The sequence below is a fragment of the Vanacampus margaritifer genome, chromosome 1 (assembly GCF_051991255.1).
Source record: "Vanacampus margaritifer isolate UIUO_Vmar chromosome 1, RoL_Vmar_1.0, whole genome shotgun sequence".
NCBI lineage: Eukaryota > Metazoa > Chordata > Actinopteri > Syngnathiformes > Syngnathidae > Vanacampus > Vanacampus margaritifer.
The window spans coordinates 31,277,060-31,301,844 of NC_135432.1; the positions used below are offsets into that span (position 1 = coordinate 31,277,060).

The 24,785-nt window shown below is 39.7% G+C and overlaps 1 protein-coding gene and 1 long non-coding RNA gene across 3 annotated transcripts; one reads left to right on the plus strand and one right to left on the minus strand.

The window, feature by feature from the left end:
• Nucleotides 1-8,408: 8,408 nt before the first annotated feature.
• spo11 (SPO11 initiator of meiotic double stranded breaks) lies at nt 8,409-24,161 on the minus strand. 2 transcript variants are annotated; one of them, XM_077569767.1, is made up of 13 exons: nt 24,106-24,161; nt 21,780-21,890; nt 20,509-20,597; nt 20,221-20,287; nt 20,035-20,143; nt 18,077-18,163; nt 15,948-15,984; nt 15,726-15,835; nt 15,502-15,601; nt 15,182-15,219; nt 13,345-13,421; nt 10,459-10,570; nt 8,409-8,998 (listed from the first exon to the last, which is right to left on the minus strand). In XM_077569767.1, exons 1-13 carry the CDS (start codon nt 24,144-24,146, stop codon nt 8,879-8,881), a joined length of 1,098 nt encoding a protein of 365 aa, XP_077425893.1. In that variant the 5' UTR covers nt 24,147-24,161; the 3' UTR covers nt 8,409-8,878. The 2 variants fall into 2 exon arrangements, with proteins under 2 accessions (XP_077425893.1, XP_077425901.1); XM_077569775.1 differs by lacking the exon at nt 24,106-24,161 and adding an exon at nt 22,292-22,410.
• On the plus strand, nt 16,722-23,020 carry LOC144039062 (uncharacterized). The gene is made up of 4 exons (XR_013289335.1): nt 16,722-16,810; nt 21,603-21,641; nt 21,715-21,841; nt 22,825-23,020. It is a non-coding gene; the product is annotated as an uncharacterized LOC144039062 (long non-coding RNA).
• Nucleotides 24,162-24,785: the final 624 nt, after the last annotated feature.

Sequence of the window (24,785 nt, forward strand, 5' to 3'; positions counted from 1 at the left end):
CGCGGTCAGTGTAAATTGGGCGTAAGTGGCTAGCGGCTGGCTGTTAGCAAGACCAATGTGCACAAGTGTCGGGCTGCCGGCTGGTAAGTTTGACAGCTTACTTGAATTATTTTTCAATATTCTGGACCAAGGCTAGTTTGTAATTCACTCTCCATGTTTAAAGGAAGGGAATGTGCCTTAAATTGCACGTTGAGGTCTTTTCATTATATAAAAAAAGAAGATAAATAGAACTTTGTCTTCATTTATTTTATAAAACACATTTGCCCATTAAAAAACATAAGAAAAACATTCAACTCAAAATGTCAAACTTAGCTGTTTAGATTATAAAAACCTAACTTTAAGCCATTATTACTTTGTTATTTTACACTTGAACCATTTAAAAATAAGAATGTTTTCTGCCTCATAGTGCACTTGAAAGTTGTGTTTTTAAATCCTACACAGCTATATTAGACATTTAGATTTTTTTTTTTAATTTAATTGAAAAAGCTCTTTACAAAATAAATACAAAGTACTATTTATGTTTTTTTTTTTTGCTGATCCGAAAACTATCCGATCTATTACTCAAATCTGTGATTCGATCGGAACCGGGATTTTTGTGACCTTTTACACCACTTGTAGCAAATGCTGTTCCTGCTCTCTTGGGAACCAAAACAGCCTCATGCCATCCTTCCGTTGCTTCAAACAAATAACAGCAACACAATGTGACGGCATAATCTAAATGAATGAAAAAATTGAAAGGAATCAGTATGAAAAAACACATGCACACACACACGCAACCAAGAAGAAAACAATGTGGCTTAATAATGAAGTCATATATGGTTTGGTGCACTGTGACACAGTGGTTGCAGATATGCTTAAGCCAGAGATGGCAGTCGAGAGTAAAAAAAAAAAGTGACAAACTCCACAAAGCACCTTTAACTGCCTGCGCTGGGCTCCTTATTTTGTGGCACGGTGAATAACTGAACATCACATTTGAACAATGTTTTGAGTTCCCGAACAGTCTGAGTGAGGCAAAGCGCTCTGAGTGAATTTCCGAACACACCCACGGGTGCTGCAAGAGTGCAGTGTGAATATGAATGCAGCCTATAATCAGCATCTTAGTATTTATTCCTTATATTGTATTTTAGAAGTTACATTTATTTAAGTGTTTAGAAGAGTAGGAACCTTTTTTGGGGGGGTGGGGTGGGGGTGGGGGGGTCATAATGTTACAGGCAATACAGGCAATGATAAGAAAATGTGTTGCCTACTTCACAATTAGTAAAAAACAAAACAAATAAAAAAAGGCTTCCACGATTTTATTCTGACATGACAATCCAATAAAACTGACCCAAAGTTTGGGAAAAGCAGAGGCCAGTGAGAAGTGATCTTATAAATACTGTTGTGACTCAAACAGATTTGCATGGACATGGCCATGTGAGATGATCAGAACTGGACATAGAGCAAAAAACAGGACTTTTTCCATGCCGCATACCCCAATTCGTTAGAAGTATATCAGACGCTTATTTTCGCTTCATTTGTTGTTGTTGTTGTTGTTGTTGTTTTTTTATTGCTGTGCCCAGTGATGTTTGTCAACATCACTCCTATGGTTAACTATTGATGCATACAATCGTGCAAGAGGGCTTGGTGGTGAATGAGGATGAATATGAGGGATGAGGCAGGGGGCGGCGAGATGCGTGCAGAGGCAAGGCAAGCATGCAGCTCATCTGCTTCCACACGTGAGTGGGGGGTGGGGGGAGCAGATGTGCAGAGCATCAGGATTAACACAGAATGAGGAATACAGCTAAACCTGCACACATTCTAACCACAGCACGCTGATCCAGCAACAAGCACATTGCTTTCCACATCATCCCACGACCACTGCGTATGCACCTGCCTCCATCACTTATAGCAGCATGTGCTAAACACACCATGCCTGTGGATCTGCATACGCCCCCACATAATCACTGTTCTAGCTGAACTCCAATACAATAAATGTGACTTTTTTTTTTTTTCAGCAGCAAATATTGAAGGATGGGAAAGTATAATGGCGAACTCTTCGCATCAGCCGTACATTTTGTGGCTTTTATGTGGGTGATATGAGGGACCTTGTCAATCACATCTGTCCCACGTGACCTATACAATTACTGCATTCATTTAACTACATCAGTACGCTCAGAGTGAATTTAAAATGAACGCTGCATAATAGCGGTGGTCACCTGACTGCTCCACTTACACTAGCACTTGGGTTACATAATGCTCTCCAAAATGTGCCTGCTTGATAATTCGAGTGTGAGAGAGGAGGCGTCTTCGGTTCACAGATGTCCAGGTTTTGCGTGTCAAGTTCTGCATCTGAGAGCTTTCGTGCAAAGCCCCCGCCAACACTCCTGTCATGTGCACATGCACAGCGGACTGCCGTCAGACCAGCCTCTGCTTATAAAGACCAAGTAGTCAAACAGGGCCTGCCAATGTGGCGCCCTAGGAGAGATTTTTTTTTTATGAAGCCTTCCTCTGTTGACGATATACATATGCTTACAAAAATAGTTGAATTTTTAACATTGCCTTTAATTTGTAAGATAATATGTTACACAAGTTAAAAGAAATTGGAACATTTTATTAATTTGATGACTGTTTCTTACCTCAAGCAAATCATGCGAGTGATTTGCTGTTGCAACACTTCATTGGACAAACTGAAAGGAGCAGCAAATTGACTTCGCTTTCTCCCGTTTCCTCATAAATAAATAGAAAAGCATATTTTGAATCTGCATATCTGACAGCAAATATACTTTAACTTTTTAAACAACCCATTAACTATTGCAAGATCAATATACTTCTGGAGAACAATAGACCATCCCAAAACTCCAACAACGGTTTCATACAGATCTGATGTTGTATTTTAAAATAGTCCCCTAAAACCTGCATATTTCACTTTTGTAACCCATAATAATAATAATAATAATAAAATGCTTATGTATTGCAAGACCAGTCCACTTCTGCATATACAGATCTGATATTGTATTCCCAGGTACAAGTCCCCTGAAAGCTTCATATTTCACTGTCAATACACCAGATTTTAAAACATTATTTAAACAAATACATATAATATAAAATATATATAATTTCATGTATCACAAGACCAGACAAGTAGACAAATACTGGGGTGCACCAGACCCTTCCAGGCCTCAACCAAAAGTGGTTCAATAAAGATAATTATACTTCACATTTTTTCCCCTTATGGGCAATCCCAACACCCATTTCCCCCCCTGTCCTTCAGATGAAATCCCCTTACCTCCATCTGTACACAAATATTCTCAAAAGGTCAGCCCTTTCCCTTTTGAGAAGACATTTGAAGTACTCCCTAAAGTCTCTCTGATCATCTTAGCTGTAGCAGTCCAGTCTTCCGGAAGCTTTTCCTGCCCACCAAGAGAATGTCTAACCTTCTCGAAAAGTTGCACGACATTCTTTCTTTCAGAGCTTTCACCACATAATTCTCTGCTCTGCATTTGTCTTCTTAATCTTCCTCACCAACCAACATGGTTGTCTTACACGCCACCATCCTATACTGTCAAGGTACACTCTCTCTTACTACCTTAGAGTCAGTAACCTCCTTCAGATTACGTCGTTGTTTGAAATCAAGGGTAATGGCAGCCAAACATGCATCTTTCATATGAATATTATTTTGAAATGCAACACTAGACCTGTATGAAACATCCAGGGTGGAGTCTGGGGATGGTCTAATGTCCCCCCATGACTGGGCTGCTTTTGGGATAACTAAGGGATGACATTTAATATAATGACAGTCAAATTTGCTGATTTCATAGGACTTTTATTTTGAATTGCAACACCAGATCTCTATAAAAGTACTTTTGTTGGCGTCATGGCATAGTCTAGTGTTTAGGATGACAAAAGGGTTATTTTAAATCAGATTTATTGTTTTTTTTAATCGGGAGTAATGACAAATAGAAAGATTTCAGATAAATTTCATCTTTTATATTTATATTTTCTAATTTTTACTCTCTCCTACAAGTAAGAGAGTAAATGTGTGATAACAGAGCGATATAATTATTTTAAATCCAAAGCATTCATTTCCACGTGTTATTTCTCATGTATTTTTTTTATATATTTTTTATGTATTAATATTAATATAATGTTGACCCACGCCTGATCGCAGCCACAGACTGGATCCAGAGATGACACAGAAATGGGAGGAGAGTTTCGCCTCCCTTGAAGTGGGCTAGATCTGAACAGCTCTTTACTATACTGGTTTACCCTGCTACTCTACAACCCACATAACCAAATATAATATCAGAATTATTGGCCCCTTAATAATTTCGCGTTAACATTTCAACTGCACACCGTACTGTTTAAAATCTATATCAAGTGTGCATATGTGCTGCACATGCAGCACAACGCAATGTGGGCATATTTGCTGATTTATGCGATTCCTGCGTTATGTCAAGAGGAAATGCAATATCCTGTTCGTTGTTGATACCATCTAGTGGTTCATCATGAAAGCCTCTACTGCACCGGCGTACCGCATACAAGAGTATGAGTCATCAGCAGAAAGAGGCGCTCGTGTCACGGTTGAACACGGAGACACACTTTGCCCCCGTGTGGTGAAATCAAGGATGTCTGGAAATGCGTTTATGAATGAACCGCCTGGGAGCGACGGTACACAGTAGCCGTTGGGCATACTCGTAACTTTTAAATGTTCAATGAGTGCTACAATCTCTGAAGGAACAAGTCACACTGGTTTTGTGCGTGCAGTGGAAATAATCAACATATTGTTGCTGTCCATTTTCTCGTTTGAGTGCCCTTCATTTCCTGCCTTTCACTCAATCTTCCTGCTTCGGTCTGAGATTCTCCCGCCCCTCGCATTTCCGTCTGCTTTCATTGTTTACTGTTGTCTACCGTTATCTTCTTTCTTCCTCACGCATTTTCTCTTTCTGTCCATCACTCGCCTCACACCACCACCCCTAGAGGATCTCCTCCCTTTTGACGAGTCTTCCGGCTTGCAATGTTTACTGAGATTTGATTGGCTGAGTTGTGTCATGTGGTATTAACTCGCAATGAGCTGAGCATCCACGCCGCGATCATGAAACATTTAATACAGATTTAAGTATGCAGTACTTTGCTTCATTAAGGCTCAGATGACTGATGATGAAAGGAAAGTAAAACCGGCCATAGCGTTGTTTGACATTTAAAGATGTCTGTTTAAAGGGGACTCTCCATTTTTTTGTGGTAAATGTTATGAGTCATATGCAGATGTTTTATTTATTTTGATTACATAGATATTTTATTTTTCATTTGTACAATAAATTTATTTTCAAGGCAACATTTATTTTTGTTTATTTGGAGTTACAAAAAAGAAAATGCCCGAGAATGAAATGTTACAGATTAGATTACAGCGATGAACCAAAAGTATGTTCATATACCTGTAATCAGTTGTGCTACATTCTACTTTTGATCAATCAGCAACATGTATAAACGAGGGGGTACTCACGTTCTGACAAAAAGCACAATGACGCTATTGGACGAGACGACAAGACCTTTAAAGATTGGGAAGCACTGATCTAGCCCACAGTCAAGATGGTGTGACTGAGACCATTGAAGTAGGACTTCTCCCGCTCACTCATCAGACCAAAATGGAGAGGCTGCTGACAAAAGTCACACTCCACTGATGAGTATGGACGCAACTCCAAGCCCACTTTTTTCCAAGTTTTTATCAGTCTGTGGAGACACCAAGTAGAGTATATTAGTAGTACGGTATTAAACATTAAGTATTACAGTATTAATTTCTTTAGTTGACAAACATCCTAATTTTAGTACAGTACATACTAAATAAGCAAAAATTAATATGTACACAATTGCTTGTGCACATACCAACTAAGTAATACATCGTCTTAGGCGTGTGGTGTGGCGTGGGGGCAATGCGAAGAAATTGCTCCCCTTTAGCCACTGTGGAGCAGTTGATCGCCTGGACATAAATGTTGTAACGGGACATCATGATGTCATTATTCTTCAGCCACCTGTACAGCCAAGTGTCACATTTCAAACATTGGATTGAGTGATGGGAGACATTTCCTTTGTATATGCTAATGCAAAGCTTTCCATTATTATATTTATTCATGAGTAAATTATGCAAGACAGTGTCATTCTTCAGAAACAAAGAATTTTAATTAGAAAAATTGGTTAAAAATTGTGTTGTATCCCGAGACAGATATACCAGTACTTTTAAAAATCATGTGTTTTTGCTTTGACAAAACAAACAATAGCCCCTGACAGTGCAGTCGGTGGAACTCTGGAAAGGATTTAGAACTGATCACCAAAAGATTGAAGACTGGGCTAACAATTTGCAATTTGTTGAACATTTGCAACGATTTCTTCATCATACCTGCACAGGAATGATGTGGCTTGGGCAGTGGACTACGGGAAGGCCCGAATCCATCGGAATTTGTCGGAGCAGCTTGACACTTCTCGTTTTTTCCCTCCTGAGCACCCGGCCCTCCTCACTTTTAAGAACCCTGATAGAGTCCATGGCCCCTGCCAGTAACATTGGAGGCAGTGAAGTGGTGAAAATGAAGCCAGCAATGGGCAAAGGGTCAGACCTCTCCAAAAGGTCTTGCAAGTGGCTGACATCATTGTGACGGAAGATAAACTTACTAACACCGCTGTTTCAAATACTGTACAGACATTTTCTGGGTTCATTTTTTTCCTTGTGTAAAAGTATTAATGAGTTAGTTAAATTTATATTATCAGGCTGTCAGGGTTAGTATTATTTACTGTATATTTTAATTTGGATAATAAATGGTGCTGGGTTACTATAATGTGCAAAATCTGACAGCTTGCACATGCTGTATACTAGTATATTGTTAGCCTGGAAATCTAGACTGGCCAACCGCCCTATCAGTCGCATTTCTGAGGCGGGGCAAACCTGACCTAACAGACAGTGGAATTAACCAATGAGCGAAGAGTGGACATGATTTCAGAAAGGAGACTTGTTGAAGTCTTTGTTTGTATTTGCGGAGACATAGTAAAAATCCAACATGGCTACTAGCTGAAGAGAGACAGTAGTGAATGACTTATGTCATTGCGGGAAAGACGATTCATGTTGTCATGAGTTGTCATGTTTTGATATTCGAACAGCGTGACGTTGCTTACAAAGGCGACGTCACAAAATAGACAAATTTGATTCGTCGGCCTGTTTTCGGCCGGTGCCAAATTGCTGTCTATGGACGCCTGTCCATTGCCAGGCTAATATATTGTATGTGTGGTTTGTGGTTTTTGGGGGTCTTGCCTCAAGTTACACATCCAAACAAGGAAGCCCTCAGTGACCTCAAAACATTGACGTCCCATGGTTTAACATAGGCAACTTATCCACACAGTAAAAATTGGAGTGTTAACATTTTAGGGTTCATTTTTTATTTCAACTCTACTAATTTTAACATTTTTGGAGTTAATATGTGTGCAGACTAGAGCAGTTGTTATTTGACAGATTTGTCCATATCGTGTTCAATTAATTCTGCAGAGTCAAATTACCCAAATTGAGTCAATGCAATTTTCCTTCTCCTGTATTTTCACATGGCAAGTGAAATTAAGTTCAAACTTAACTTAAACTTAAACAAAATAATTCTTAATTGATGCTGTGCAATGAGAATAATATATGTTACAAAGTATGGTGACCCTGAAGTGCAAAACACAACTGAACACATCAAATGAAAAAACAAACATCAAATTTGCAGTGCAATAACAGTCGAGGGTTTGTACAACTCACCAAGTTTGAAGTGTGACATCCTGCTATAAATCCATGTTGGCCTCCCTCACTATTTTATCGTCTGTCTATACTATCTGTAAAGCCAAAAAAGGACACTTGGAGATAATTTCCTCGCCAGCACCGGGTATAGCGTGACCTGGAGTTAACATTACTTCACACTTGGAATCGGATGAAAACATGCATTTCAATGGACTAATGACATAATTAATGAATGAATTAATGACATAATAATTCACTGTGGGAGTTAATGACATGAACAGCTAGATAAAAACACAATACATATTTAACTCTCAGATATTACTCTAATTTATCCCCATTGTGGCCCACTTCCATTTGTTAGCTGAGAACATCACAGTCCACTTTTATTTAATTGACGGAAAAAGCCATGGCCTACACCTCTCTCATCCAAGACTGACACGAATGGAGAGGATGCTTTAACCACTAGCATTTAGTCAGCAGCAAGTCAGCTGGCTGTGACAAGCAGAAAGGGGAAGGTTTCTCAAAGACTTACTACAGCTGTATGGTGTTGCCAACAAGTAAAACAAATAAATAAAAAAGTACTTATTCTAATCCATGGAGGTAAATTGCCAGCAGACGTTTAGATGCAGAACTCACCATACAAAAGTGGACTTCATGAATGAGACAGTCGTTTGTCAACTATAATTGTCATTGTGTTTGAGATAACACATTTTAATTTAAATAATTATAATACAATTTCAAATAAAAATACAACGGAAAAGCGATACATGCACTTTCAACATAAGTATAAAAACAAAAATCAGATCTTGAAACTCGGAAACTTGAACAGCTTTTTTTTCCACTTACAAATGCTAGTACTAACCATCACCTGTCTTTAAATCTTGACAGAACTTTTATCACCTCCAATTTTACTTGCAGAAGGTGCCAAAAATACGACCACACCCACTGATGCTCCCAATCTGATATGGATCATATAATAATAATACTACAAATAAATAAACAAAATGTTGTTTTTTTAGTGATTACCGATGCAAGTGAAATAAACAAGGAATCTTGTCAGTAAAGGTCAAACTAATGGGTTTCATACTGGGTGGATTCCAACCAATTTTGTCATTAAGTCTTTTCTCCCACTAGATGGCAGCATTGCGCTCATAACCAGCCCCCATAGCGCAGTTTGTTCGGCAGGTAGATGTTGGTGAGGAAATCTGGACCTATGGCTGCCAGTGACTGAATTTCAGCTTTGAATCTATTCTTCTGCATCAACTTCATCTACAAAAAAAAAAGTAAAACAGGCTTAGAGTAACATGTCAAAGAAGGTCCTCAATACATTAATATACATGTACTTCGTAATAATTAATGACCGAAAACAAATGATTATACAAGTTATCCTTAGTTCAATATACAGCAGAGGGTGGCGAATTGGATGAGCATAAAGATGAAAAAAACACACCCTCACCCATAGCAAAGAAGGCCTACTGTACACAACAAAAGGATGTCTATATGGAACTCAAAGTAAAAAGTCTAAGCTTTACAAGGACATAATTCTATTTTTCAAGATTTAGTGAGAAACCCTGAAATGTGGGAAACGCTGCATTTTCCGTTTCATAAAAAGAGGTCATTTAAGCTCTCGGTCAGTTACCGTAGTAACATGTTCCATGAACCAAACCTGGTCGGTTGCAGGTTTTTCACAATGAACCTCGAGGTTTTCTGTCCCCGCCTCGTTTCAGCCACACACGGCATTCATTTCCTCATTCGTAAAGTCCGCTGCGGCGAGTTTTTTTTTTTTGCGTAAATACGTCTATAGTCAATAGTGTAAAGTCCACTTTTGTCACGTACACGGCATGTCATTTTGACATTGACCCTATATATGAAGGTGCCGTTTTATTGCGCAGGGAATTAAATATTAATCTCAAGATTGTTATCAGACCGGGCATAGATATGATGGTATTTCCTAGTTATTTTTTGAATGGTACCGTTTCACATCACAGTCTATTATCTACATGCACAACTTAATCCGTCCTTACATTTGCAACATTACCGGCGCCGTAGTCATGCGCTCACATCACAGCATATATTGTGTGCTCCGTTTTATCTTATAACCGTTTGAATAATGCGTTTATATTTAATCTTTAGTCAAGTGCGATTCTCCCCCCGCAGGAATGAACCAAAATGAAATTAATTAATGAGTTAGCATTCAACAGGTTTCCCCTGTAATATTATTGTGATTGCCAAGGACAACATTTAAATGTACGCATTGACTCGAGCAGCAGCGTTCACCCACGCCGCCTTCCTCTATGGGGAGCAGCTGCGGTGTTGCACTCCCCCCCCCCCAAAGACATGTTCAAATTCGCCATGTGATCGCATTAAGATTTTCAGTTGAGATGTGTAAAAAAAACCATAACAACGTGGAAGCAGAGAGCGGCGCCCAGTTCTGCGCTCCCCCGTTGCCATGGTGACTCGAGGAATCGGAGCTCCATTAATGTGGACTTTTAAGTGTAGTGGCAACGCCAGGTGAAACTACTCTGCGTTGATATAACTACCTCAAATCAGCTGGCCTGGAACCGAAAATGCAGAGTTTCCTATCTCAGGGCATGCCAACTTGCTGTTCAGTTAGTCTCGGTGTTTGTTGAACATGCTTTGTGAAATGGACCCCTGATCTGTAGGTTGGCCACCACTTATAGCACACACATTTAACAATAAAACACTGGTTGATCTTTTTTTTCGCTGACCTCTTTTAGCCATTCGGGTTGGTCTGTTACATAGGGCCTTTTGAGGAGGCTGTCAAGTTTGTTTTCATCGGTCTTGGTGAGGGGGATCAGAGCATTCCTGGGAACCTGTAACCTCAAGAATGAAATTAGTAGTTTACTCCTTAAATTCTTTTCAAGGGTGAAAATGAATATGACATTTTAGTCGGCTAATTAAAAACTCTTCAAAGTAGACAAATAAATGACTTATTTTGTCAAACGATTACTAGCTGAACTGTATTGTTTTTATTCACCACTAGGTGGCAGGATTGCACTCCAATTGAGCATTCATCTAGTACTTGCATAATTGCATGAATGCAATTTCCAGATAAACTGGTTGCAAGTTGCCACTGAATGTTAGGGCTGGGCAATTAATCAAAAATTGTGATTTCTTGGATTCTCACAATCATAAAAAACATTATAAATGAAGAAACATGATTAATGTGCAGAACAGTGCAGTGTGTGTACGCACGTTTCTATGTTGTGAACAAGTTTAACATTCAGTTTTGTATTCCATCTTTGCTGAGTGTGCTTTAAACTGTTTACTGGCATCCAAGTTGGAATTTACTGTAAACCAAACACACAACAAAAATAATTACATACATTATTTATTTAAATACAATACATACTTGGTTTGAGAGACTTTGCCAGTTTTATGCTAGCTTTCAATACAAAAGCCCTTTGATCGGCTGGTAAGAATTAGCATTAGAACTCACAGGAGGGATTCAACTCCAAATAGCGATTATTCACACACAAATGCTGTCCTAACACATACACAGGTAAGATAAAAATACATATGTTCAATCTGTGAAAAATGAGTTATATTAATAAAGTTTAATTGTGACTTTCTTCTACTCTATAAATCTTAATCTAAGTTTGTGACCAAACTAGACCGCCCAGAAGAAGCAAAGGTGCTCAGATCAGGTATTTATTTTTTGTTTATTATTGCTTCTTCTTCTTTTCCTTTCGGCTTTTCCCTTCAGGGGTCGCCACAGCAAATCAGTTATCTCCATCTAAGCCTGTCCTCAGCATCCTCTGCTCTCACACCAACTACCTTCATGTCTTCTTTAACTACACCCATAAACCTCCTCTTTGGTCTTCCTTTAGACCTCCTGCCTGGTGTTTGGAAACTCAGCACCCTTCTGCCAATATACTGACTCTCTCTCCTTTGGACATGTCCAAACCATCTCAGTCTGGCCTCTGACTTTATCTCCAAAGCCTCTTACATTTGCTGTCCCTCTGATGTACTCATTCCTTATTCTATCCATCCTGGTCACTCCCAAAGAGAACCTCAGCATCTTCATCTCTGCCACCTCCAGCTCTGCCTCCTGTCTTTTCCTCGATGGCACTGTCTCTCCAGACCAAACAACATCGCTGGTCTCACCAGTTTTATAAACCTTTCCTTTCATTTGAGCTGAAACTCTTCTATCGCACATTACACCTGACACTTTTCTCCACCCGTTCCAGCCTGCCTGCACACGCTTCTTCACTTCTTTTCCACACTCTCCATTGCTCTGCACTGTTGACCCTAAATACTTAAACTCCACCACCTTCTTGGTCTCTTCTCCCTGTAACCTCACTCTTCCACTTGGGTCCCTCCCATTCACACACAGATACTCCAACTTGCTCCAACTCGTTCTTTGCAGAACAAACCTCCACGCCTCTAGCTTCTCCTCCACCTGTTCCTCGCTCTCACTACAGATCGCAATGTCATCTGCAGACATCATAGTCCATGGAGTTTCCTGTCTAACCTCGTCTGTCATTCTGTCCATTACCATAGCGAACAGAGCTGATCCCTGATGTAGTCCCACTTCCACTTTAAACTCCTCAGTCACACCTACAGCACACCTCACCACTGTCTTACAGTCCTCATACATGTCCTGCCCTGCTTGAACATACTTCTCTCCTACTCCAGACTTCCTCATACAAAACCACAGTTCCTCTCTGGGCACCCTGTCATAAGCCTTCTCCAAATCTACCAAGACACAGTGCAGCTCCTTCTGACCTTCTCTGTACTTCTCTATCAACATCCTCAAAGCAAATACTGTATCTGTGGTACACTTTTTTTGGCATGAAACCATACTGCTGCTCACAAATGTTCACCTCTGCTCTCAGTCTAGCTTCCACTACTCTTTCCCATAGCTTGTGTGGCTCATCAGCTTTATTCCTCTGTAGTTGCCCCAACTCTGCATGTCTCCTTTGTTCTTAAAAATGGGCACCAGCACTTTTCCTCCATTCCTCAAGCATCTTCTCACTATTTAAGATTCTGTTGAACAACCCAGTCAGAAATTCCACAGCTACCTCTCCTAGACACTTCCATACCTCTACAGGTATATCATCAGGAGTCAAGTGCCTTTCCACTCTTCATCCTCTTCCCTTCTCACTTCATCCTTACTAGTTTTTGCTACTTCCTGGTTTAATATTATGTATTATTTTGCTTGTTATTACTTTATTTTCTGGTTGTTCTTTTCGGCCATATTTAAATTTGAGTTTTGGTAACTGAATAAATAGCTGCTAAAAATTAAACTCATGGAATAATCATGTTTATTAATGATGATTTCAATATCAATATTTCAATAAATTACTGTGATTGTGTGATTGATTTTTTTTTTACATAACCGCCCAGCCCTACTGACTCTGCACTTTCAGTTGTTGATTTACATACTCAAAAAAACACGGCAAGACTAAAATAGTTATATTTACCGAACAATGCAACTTTTTTTTTAAAAGCATTTCAAGTAGCCTAAGTTAGAATTAAATCTATTATTCCCAGATCCTCCAAACAATAAATTAGTAGAGACAGCAACTATGTCATAAAACGAAACAAATAGTCAGGAGGAAGTAGCAGGAAGAGTTGAGTTGAGTCCAAACCTCTCGAGGTCCGAGGGGAGGAGGCCTAACCACTTGATACTGGGGATAGTCAGGCTTTCGGCCTCAAACGACATGGCCTAACAAAAATGCACAGAAATAAATAAATAAAGCAACATTTGAATAATTAAATAAAGCACAAGCACCCTCAGCAAAGTGTTATTTTCATGACAGTTCAGGGCTTAAAGTAAAAAAAAATCCTGAGCCTGAACTTTATTCCGGGGAGTGATGGTGCAGTGTCCAACGTGCTGATTCGTTGTTCGAGCGACATCAAGCCATTACTATTTGATTCCGTGGATGGACTGGGCATTTGGGGAACTCATGAAATTCCCAATGGCCAGTTCTCCCAGGTGTCCATTATCCATGTATATTATGTATAGACAGTACAGTATAGCACTGCGGGTTGCAGTCTCCTCTAGTGCTGCAGCTATCAAATATTTTGGTATTCAAATATCCTATGGAAAATTCTATTGAATAATCAGGTATTTGGATAAAAATATTTTTGCTTGGTGAAAGAACAATTATGAATACAGAATACATACTTACTAATGATCGACCGACTTTCTTTCTAGTTAATCCAAAAAAAAATTGTACTTACATTTAAATTGTGCTTAACAGCACATTATTTTTCTCTCTAGAAAGTTCAGGAGATTTTAGACAAATCTCTCCCCATGGATTTTGGAATGAACTTCCGTTAAATATTAGGCAACCTTCCTCTCTAGCCACTCTTAAAACACATCTTTGTTTGGCGTTTGACTCTGCATGAGACTCATCATTGTTTGAATGTTTTATAGTGCCTGCTGGATTTTGTTATTAATTTATTGTTATTTTATTTACTTCCCTACTTCTGTAATTTTATTGACTTATTCATTTACCCACTTACGATATTTATTAATTTATTTGGTGATATTTGATTTTGCTCACCGTTAATTGCACAATTGAGTGAGCTCAGTTTATTAAACTGATCTCCGGCTGTCAGCATCAAAGTGTGCAATCATCAGGTCGATTAGACTGCCTTTGAAATGTAGTCCGACGGTTTTAGCTGCAGCTGCTAGAACCGTTAGCACGCTAACACTGGAGACGCCCTAACTCCTAATGTGTTTACAACAATTGCGTGGATAAGCCTATATAGCTATTCTAATTTGAGGCAATCGGGGCGAAAACGCTAAGAATGTGACGTCATGTGCGCTCCCGTTTCCGGGTAGCTGCACTATGCTGACCGTTCCGGCGGAGCGACGGCGTTTTTATTTACACATCCCCGGTGCACTGACAATTTGGTGGAAGGATATAGAGTAATCTTTAGACCAGCTAGCAGGTCTAAATTGTGGCGCATGCGGTGTAATGCGATTTTGGCGGATTGAGGTGCGGGGAGACAGATTTTGAGCTCCATGGACGTCTGTTGTGGATATCATTGTATTACAGTCATAAATATGACAACAGTGTGCACTGAAACCTCTGAATAACTGTAGAAATCAATTAATTGAACACATAATTAGTATTATTATTCGGGCCAAAACCTCAGTCACAATTTGGTAAATTTAATATTTTTTCAAAAATCTATATTTTTCAGTCCACATGTGTGAGTGTCATATTTACAAATTATTGACCAATCTAAAGAGTTGCAAATAGTTTGCTCTCTTTCATGATGCAATGTTAATGGTTGAACAACAAACACACAGTTTTTGGGCTCTCCTGAAAAGTGACAATTTTGGAGGTACTGTACAAGGTTTTGGCCCGATGCCAGCAACATGTTTGTAAAATCACCTCCCTGGCCACAGCACAGCTATGGGTGAGGGGCTGGGGGGCTGTATAAGGGCAGGATGGAGCAAATGGCACTCACCATTGATCCATACTTGTAGATACACATGATCTCAATGCCTGGAAAAATCAGAGACACAACACGCCAATCACCAACATACAAGAGCAATTACACTATGGGATGCTCAACAGAGCTCGGAACAAAGTAAAGCATTACATATGTGTCCTGCCATGCAATAGAAAATAAATTGAATGTCTGGATGAGATTAGGCCTGCTGGAATGATAGCTGAGAAAATACCCTCAGGCAGCTAACAGGTGCGTTGAGTCGCAGACTGTTTAGTGAGAGGAAATACGTTTACTAGTATGAGATGTAAAATTGGGCTGCACTCGAGCAGATGTACCATGCGGGTCAGCATCCACAAGAGTGAAGACGGGGACATGGAGCACATCCCAGAGCTTTCTCACCATCAACCTGCTATTCACATCTGGAAAGCCTTTACCCTTAAACAAAAAAACACACACGCACGCTCTTAAAAAAAAAAGGACAGCTGTGATTTCAGGCAACATTACGATGAGAAGCTTATTATCAATGCCAGGTTGAAGATAAACAGAAACTTTCCCATACTGTGATCATGATACACGGAGAAAGCTTTGCGCATAAGTCATCGTGAAGAAGTCTCTGAAACGTAGCGTCCTTCTCAACTATTAGGATGAACTTGGCAGATGAAAAAATATCTGTGCATGGCTAAGGCAAAAACACAGTCCCTGCAGCCAATTAACACAATCCCCACATGCTCAAGTACAAACATGAACAGTAACAATCTTGAACAAATAAATCAAAGGATACTTCGGATGCCTGCAATGTTTGATGAGACCGCAACAGCCTAAAACAAACAGAACTTTAGAGGCAAGATTAAAGTCTCATAATATTTAAATATGCATATTTCTGTCTGCCCTAAGCACAGTAATGGTTTGTTTGTGCAATTGTTTGCACCCTGCTTACTGTATCCAAGTTCGCATAGAGCGTTGTCAAAATATCCACTGAAAAGCCACAAAAATTGTGTATGGCAGGAAGCAGCAGGAATAAGTAGTAAAACAGAGGTGGGCATCGAGGGCCGGAGACCTGCAGGTTTTGCATGTTGCCCCTCTCCAACACAGCTGATATATAATCAGCTCATCAGCAAGCTCTGTATAAGCCTGATAACGATCCTGTTGATTGGAATCAGCTTGTGTTGGAAGTGAGAAACCTCCAAAACCTGCAGGACTTCGGCCCTCGAGGACCGAGATTGCCCACCTCTGTAGTAAAAGCAAGCGAGTACAATTTGTGGACATTACCTTTGTCAGCCCTCGGACATTAACTATGGAATAGGATGTCCCACTCATGTCAAGATTAAGATTTGATTTAACCCTTATAAAAACCCAATTGTTTTGACTGTATGCCTAGTTAAATTTAATTTGAGTTTACACCATAGGTGTCAAACTCCGGTCCTGGAGCGCTGGAGTCCTGCAGGTTTTGGAGGTTTCCCTCTTCCAACACAAGCTGATTCCAATCAGCAGGATCGTTATCAGGCTTATGCAGAGCTTGCTGATGAGCTGATCATATAGCAGCTGTGTTGGAGAACGGAAACATCCCAAACCTGCAGGACTGCGGCCCTCCAGGACCGGAGTTTGACACCTATGGTCTACACATAGGTTCAAAAGACAGTACAGGTAAACTTCCCCCCCCCCAAAAAAAGGTTTTCCCAATTGAATAATCTGCTTTACTTTTGATCTACACCTGCCACTGATGTGTTATTTAGGTAGACGTGCATGGATACATAACAGATTATTATGAGTCCATCTTCAATGACAAGCTATGGGTCATCTCCACACTTAGACTTAGACATTAGCAGATATCTAATTCGTTTCAGCAATTTTTAAAAGACTGCAACTAGTTAATAATCAATTCATCTCTTGATTGGTTTGTCAATTGATAAATAGGATAAAAAATGTTTGAATAACTATTCCTTTATTAACTCATTCACTCCCAGACATTTTCACTGAAGCAACCCCCTTCGCTCCTGGCTGTTTTACTGGATATTGACTGTTTTTGCACGGCCCACAGAATATTCTGTTCTATTGCTAAAAAAACATGGAAACTACAAAAAGAAAGATTAGACTAGACTCTTCTATTATCAGAGGAAAAAAGTATATCTGTATCTGTTTCCTTTTTGCAGCAATTAGCATTAGAATATAGCTACATTTCATCATTATTCACAAACCTTTTGAAAACACTGGGGAAAAGATCTTAGTGCAACATGGCCCTGGTTAATCTCTATACTCTGCCACCTGCTGGCCATTTTTTGTAATAACTACCATTGCTTTAAGCGACCTCTTCAGGTCAGAGGCTGCAACAAAGCCTTCTGTATTCTCTAGTATAAAAAAACACACACACACAAAAATATAAATAAGTCTTAGGGATCATAGTAATATTTAAAATAGAACGTTTTTATACGTTTTTGGGAGCAAATGAGTAAAAAAAAAGGACATTATTTCCAACTGACGGTGTAGAAAATGCACAAACATAATGATCGTTAGTGGTTAGGTCCAAAACATGACAGAATATGGGCAACAATGTTGGTCATTGATTCAACAACAAAGAACCATGTCTACTTTCATGGAGGATTACAGAAACTGGAGAATATTTACCGTTTAGAATCTTAAATTCTGAGGATTTTGACTATTTTAAGTTAAACAATGGCTCTAAATGATTAATCGATTATCAAAAATAATTATTGATTAATTTGATCATCATTTAGTTGCCTATCCATTGATTTTTGCACCTGTAGATTTTTCTCTACGGATGAATCTAAAGCAATCCAAGTCCGTCAGTTTTTAGTTTAAAAAAAAAAATACTTTTACTTCCATGTCTCATATCTGAAGTGGGCCATATTGAAGAAAGTGGTTCACTTGAACTGTGGAGTGTGAAGAGCTTACTGCGGTGCTTGAGTGGCAGTCGATCCTTGTACCATCCTCTTCCAGGTAGCAAAGATCACCTGAGATTAGACCTTTGGACGTGGCCAACTGTTGGTGTCAAAATTGCAACTTTGTTAGTTCAGGCTAACATTAACGTAAACCTGCAGTATGTTCTTCATATCTTAATTACAGTACTACAACTTTGAGCTGAGCGATATATCAATATGTTTTCACTACGCAACAAAGGATGAGGCAATAATGTTTGTACATTACATTTACACATTTTGTACACGGTTCCATCGGAAAGCCCAGTAAGACGATGTCAGTCTTTTTTCCCCTCTTGCTCTGCTCAAATGTCTGTAAAACCCCGCCACCACCATTCCCAGCACACCAGCTAACAAATCAGAAGAACAGCAGAGTGGATCTTAGTAAACACAACTTGACATCTATTCACGTCTTGACAATATGTCGTGTAATAAATGAGAAATTAAACAATGTTCTAATGTATATACTTTTTTATCCTAGCATCGCTAATTGGCACGTACTGTATGGTGTTTGTAGACTGGGATACTATTTTTATGCCCAGCGCAAGTCTAACGCAAAGCACAGTCTAACTGTGCAAATTGCTAGAGTTGTCATTCTTTTGGTATTTTCGTAGACAGGCATAGTCAGAAAGGGCCATTTGCGCCATTATGGGAGTGAACACAGCCGACTTTCTTCCTGGTAAATGGAAGCCGCCCCTCTTATTCCCTTTAAAATCAGGCTGTGAGAGGCGCACAGTGTTTGACATTACAGAAGGGGAAATAGATTCGCTGGAGACCATGCAAACATACGTGTACAGAACAGAATCAGTCTGCCTGTGCCTTGATCAAATTTAGCAAAATCACGTTACACGTCCTACGCCACAACTTAGACATGATCCAAGCTAGTCTCAGGTCTACTTTTAGTCACCAAATTCTCATGTATGCCGGGGGTGTGTAAAAGATATGTCCTCGGTCCGTCAAAACGGCCAACAAGCCGCAGTGTAGTATGCCAAATTCCCAAATACGGTGAACTAGACTTGTCCCGGCATGAAAATCAAGATGTGCCCATTTTTACACCAAGCGCAAGTGCGTTGTCTATGACAATACTGTTCTATGTGAACTTGCTAGTCTAAATATGACATTTAATATTACATTTGTGGATTATGAGTTATGCAGCAAAATCCAGCCATTTTATACATCTCAGAGGGCGGCCATTTTGCCTCTTGCTGTCGACTGAAAATGACATCAATGTTGCTCAAAGCTCAGACAGCAATCAATCACAGCTCACCTGTTTTCTGAAGTCTGAGACCTGAGTAACATTTATGTCATCTTCAGTCAACAGGAAGTGGCAAAATGGCCGCCTTCTGATATTGTTTAAAACTGCTGGATTTTGCTGCTTAACTCATATTCCACTAATGCAATATTAACCATGAACACCAACTTTAGACTAGTGGGGCTGCATAGAACATGTTATTGTCAAGAAAGAAAATTGGGGTTGACGTCCCCTTTAAAACAATTTACATCAGAAACTTCATCAAATATTGGGATATTATCTTATGGTTCTTTTTTATTGTTGTAATTCTCACTATTCTGTTACACTAAAAAATTTGCCCAGATATTGGGACTATTTTTCTTTTGTTAAACTTCCAATTTATATTTGATGTTCAAAATTTTCAATTTCTGTCTTTACCTGTCCTTTGTCTTAAAAAAAAACCTTGGTACACCTTGCATGTTTTTTTTTCTCAATCTTTGAGAAAATATCAGGATATACAAATACACTGGTGTATCGTGTATTGTTATTTAGCCAAACAATATTGGGATATAAATTTTGGCCCATGTCGCCCAACCTCTCTTAGGTGTAATAAGAGACACCATAAGATGCAATGTGATCAAAGTTTGTGTTGTTGTCACTGTTATACAATAACAAAATTACAAAACATAAACAAACTCACTCACCACCCCGAGAGATCTTCGAGGAACCTTTAGCATGCAGGACACATCATCCACTATTTTGTCGACCACTTTCTGAGAGCCAAACAGTTGTGGATAGTTGTAATAGATGTCTCTGTGGAGAAAGTACAGATAAATAAAAAGCCGGGGATGTGGAGCTGATTAGTAAGAAATGCATGCGGAAATTCGGACCTTTTTGTGGAATATGTGTTGCTCTGCACGAGAGTGTAAGTGACAGAGAGAATCTTGAGAATCTGGGCTTCAGAGAGGGAAAAACACTCAGTATGGACACACATCTTGGGAAGGGCTGGTGTGAAAATATTTAGGATAACCAGGTGGTATAAAAAAAATCCCGCTTCATAATTAGCGACAGAAACACTGAATTTCCCAGACAAAAGGAGAATGTCAGTTTTTAGAACACAGTTGTGCGTAAAGAGTAATAAATGGAGGTTAAGTACACACGAGTGCAAGTCATCTTACAAAATGTAGTGGCGGTTTTTGGGCAGTCACTTCTGATCATCCTGACAGCACTTGCTGAACTCATCTGAAGCCCAATGACACTGTCAAAACTTAAAGAGGGACGAGCAAATGAATGGCACAAAGCTGAAAACACATTGAGTCAAGTACAATAAAAAGAAGCATTCTAATTTACATACTTTTACAAATTTCAAAATCTGCTCTACCACATGTAAGATATCAAAAATTCCCCACAGCCAGAGGGCTATCTGTGAGAAGACCCCCACCCCATGTGCTTTGCTGAACATCTTAGTCACATTAGGCTCTTTGTTGTTTTAATCACTCGGTCATCTTTTGAGCAGCAGGAAGTTATTTCAGCTTCGATCTCTGTGGTCAAAAGTACTTTTTTTTTTTGCTGCTAACACCTGGCCACCCCATATAGTTATTTTTAGGGATAGACCGATAACCGGCCCGGCCGATAATCGCCGCCGATATTCAGCATTTAATAAATATTAGCATCGGCCTCTTTTTTTGTTTTGATGGCAATATATTAAAAACTGTTATTTTTGCTCTGATAGGCACTTTTCTCCGCTGTTTGCTGAGTCAGTGGCTGTTGACTCCCTGCAGCATTGGCCCACCCACAGCACCAATTAGCGGCTATTAGCCCGCAAGCTTACCATTAGCTCGGAGGCTATTTGGGAGTTATCCCGGGGTTAACGTGTGGGTGAATCGTTAGCCCGCGAGCTAACAGCTAGCCGGTAAATTAGCGGCTATTTGGGAGTTAGTGTGCGGAAGCCACATTATAGTTGGTGAAAAAGCTGATGCAAACAAAAACCCTTTAACAGGTTGCAAATCACAAAAGCTGTTTAATAAACATGTCCTCGAATGCATTTAAGCAGTCAAGTGCTGGAGTTTTTATTATTATTTTATTACAAAAATTTTTGACACCAACTTTTTTTTCTGCAAATGTATATCGGCTTCAAATATCGGTGCTCGGCCTTCCTGACTATCGATAATCGGTATCGGCCCTGAAAAAAGTATATCGGTCTATCTCTAGTTCTTTTTTGATTATCCTTTGTGCAAAACATAACAGAGGCAGTTTTTCCCCCCTCTTGAAGGAAATTCAACAATTAGATGGTCATCTTGTGTGGCCCAAGGTAAATCTTGATTTTTCAGCACATCATTGTGTTATCTTTTCAAGTTCAGCCATCTTACATGTTTTACACACAGTTAATGGTGGGTGCCAGGTACATGATCATCTCATATGTCCATCTGTTCAAATTAAATGAAGTCACCTGACATTGTCCCAGCTGGATCTGTTTGGTATCACAAGAGCTGGTGCCTCAGACTTCGAGAGGTGAGTCACTATTTCCAGGATTACATTTTCAATGCTGTTCAAAACCTGCCTGGATATCCAAGTAGAATTGATTATTGATGCAGTCAAGCAAATTTAACAACAAATGTTATGTTTGCATTGAATTATTCACGGTGAAATAAGCTAATGTGAATACTTAAATACCTTTAGTTAAGAAGCATACACATGTGTATGGATAGTTTTCATCAAATGACATTATCATGCACTTTATATCTAATAATACAGTACAGTAAAACCCACAAAGCATTAAGGTCAGAGAAAGAAGTGAAAAAAATATTAGCACTGTATGTTTGTAGGTTTAGATTTGACACAAAAACAAGCTAGAGACAAGCTTACTAGCTAATGCTAACTAGCTAGCCCGATTTTGTATTACAGTACCTACTGTGTATGGACTGGTAGTATGAGTTTAAAAAAACAAACAAACAAACATACAAACTATTTTCTTCATGTCTACGCTGGCGGTCAGTCATGATTTTGCAGCTAGTGTACAACAAGTGTAGCAAACGTGGGCTCTTGAAAATGTAGTACAGTACTCCAATTTCCCGCCTCAGAGCAAGCAGAACAGACAGCCGCAAAGTTAGCCCTCAATGCTGCCTCACAGGAATGCCTGCTAAAGGCTGGTATGTGGCCAGTATTTATTTATTTATTTATTTGTTCATTTATTTATTTATTTCCCAGAAAACTTTAAAAACGGAACCAAATAAATATTTTTATCATATGTATTATTCATTTCATTTCAGGGATAGAGTTACATTTTTATAATTAAATTATTTAACTAAGATGTAGCCGATTTTAGCAAAGGTGGCTGGCATGCTGAGGAGATGTTTAAAGCATTTTATTTTGTCTATATGCAACAATCGTATATCTATGCAATCTTTTTTTCTCTACTGCTTTGCATAACTTTAAAACAAATAGTCTTGTTTGGCTTTGTAATACATTTTGCTCTTTTGTTTTTGTACTTATAGTATGTGCAGGATGTGCAGTGCTGTTTCATTTGGAATATTATGGGGCGACAATAGCTCATTTCGAGGTCTTGGGCTTTGGCTTTGGAACCGGAGATTCATGATATGGACAAAATGAAAACACAGTTTGAGTTGTTGTTGGAGAGATGCTAGTCTGCTTAGTGTTTGCTTGTCCCTTTCACTCTGACATGTCTCCCTGCAATCTGCCAAGATAATATGCCATGTGTGTGATTTTATTCCATGTGTGTGGTGTACAAAAAGTATATATGCCCATACATTAGAGTATAAGCTGAAATTCCCCATTTATAATCAATATTATGCATTTGAATTAAATGTAATTAAGACTTACAAATAAATATGTGTACTATTTTGCGTGAATATTGCTGCTTTGACAACTTGCTTTACTTACCAGGATGAATTAAGTACATTATTGCATTAAAGTATATAAACCAGAACTATGGATTCTATTGATCACATGACTTGATTGACAAACTTTCACAAATCGTTCTGTCCCTTCTTGTACCTACCTCACACCACTTCTTTGATAAACCCTCAAATCAGGTCAACGCGAGTAACCGCATCTTTAGTAACTCATGGCGGGAAGCATTGTCCGTTGACAGAGCCACTGCAGTCCATCTTTCACAGTGTGAAGGCCTAGTTAAAGTGTGTGAGAGCCAAGATCCAAAGAGAAGAGGTCTGTGCCCCTGACCTGACCCTGAATTTCTCCTAATGTGCAGCTTTACCAAAAGTATTCATTTACCCTGAGTGACTTTGACAAGCTGCTTCCGTAGTAATGGTTCTTAATTTCCGAGTAATTGCTATCTCTAAGTGATGAGGGACAACCTCCTCACCCAAGCTGGAAAAAAATCGTATATGTGAACGACCTCAGGTTGCGGGGGTTCTTTTTCTTGTGCTGTATAAAGCTGAGCCCCCTGCTGTTCCCTTTGCCCAGGAGAGATTTGTGTCGAGTGCTAGGATCTAACCTGAGGAGACAGAGTGCAACGAGTCATGTGCTTGTCTCGGGATGAGTGTTTGTACTGGGCAGGAGTGAGCGGGGCACAGGGGAAGTATAGGGGGAAGCTGGGGGCTGTCGGGTCAGAGGAAAAGAGAAGGAGGAGGGGAGAACTCGCTGCAGGTGAGGGGGATTAACTGCAGCTTGGCCCGGAGAAACTAAATACAAATCTGTCAACCTAATCCTCACAAATAGAAAACAGAGCTGCCCTCCATTCACAACCTCCATAGTTCAGCAAATCTACCTCCCACTCCCCCCATCTGGCCCCCTACCTTTCTTCTTCGGGCTCTCTGGCTGCTCTGTTTCTCATCATCTTTTGGCCAGTCTGACGATGCCGCCTCAACTCTAATGGCTCTTCAGTCCAGTTTCCCCAAAAGAGGTTCTGACTGGTCACCCGGGGTCCTCTCTGATTGACAGGTCAGGACACACTTAGGGAGTGATAAAAGAAAGAGTCGAAGGGGGCAAGGCCTCTCAAGTGACGAGAAAATAATCTAAATGGGACCTACACCCATCGAAGTCCATGCAAGTGGACAGACGTTTATCAGGACCTGACACCTTGGAAAAGCCTACTGATAAGCATGTGGCTTGGTGTGGAGAGCAGTCCAGTGTCAAAGTGATGACACAGGTGCCTGAGTGATAACATCTTCCTATGGCTAAAGCTACGTCTGGCATTAAGGGTAAGCTCAACTAGAACCATATCACAGAATGTCATTGATATAATGGATAAGTTAATGTTGACTGCTGAGAGCTATGAGTCAGATCACCGCGGTGTTCCGGCATGACATATTCGGCTGCAGAGAAATGGACAAACAGATACTGGCAAAAATACGCCACAGAATGATTGCAATTGCAGCATGTCTAATTCGATAATCATGCTATCATGGAACCCATTTGTTACAGTGATGCAAACTTAGCCATTGTGGAAATCCCAGAAGGAAGGGGATAAAGGCTT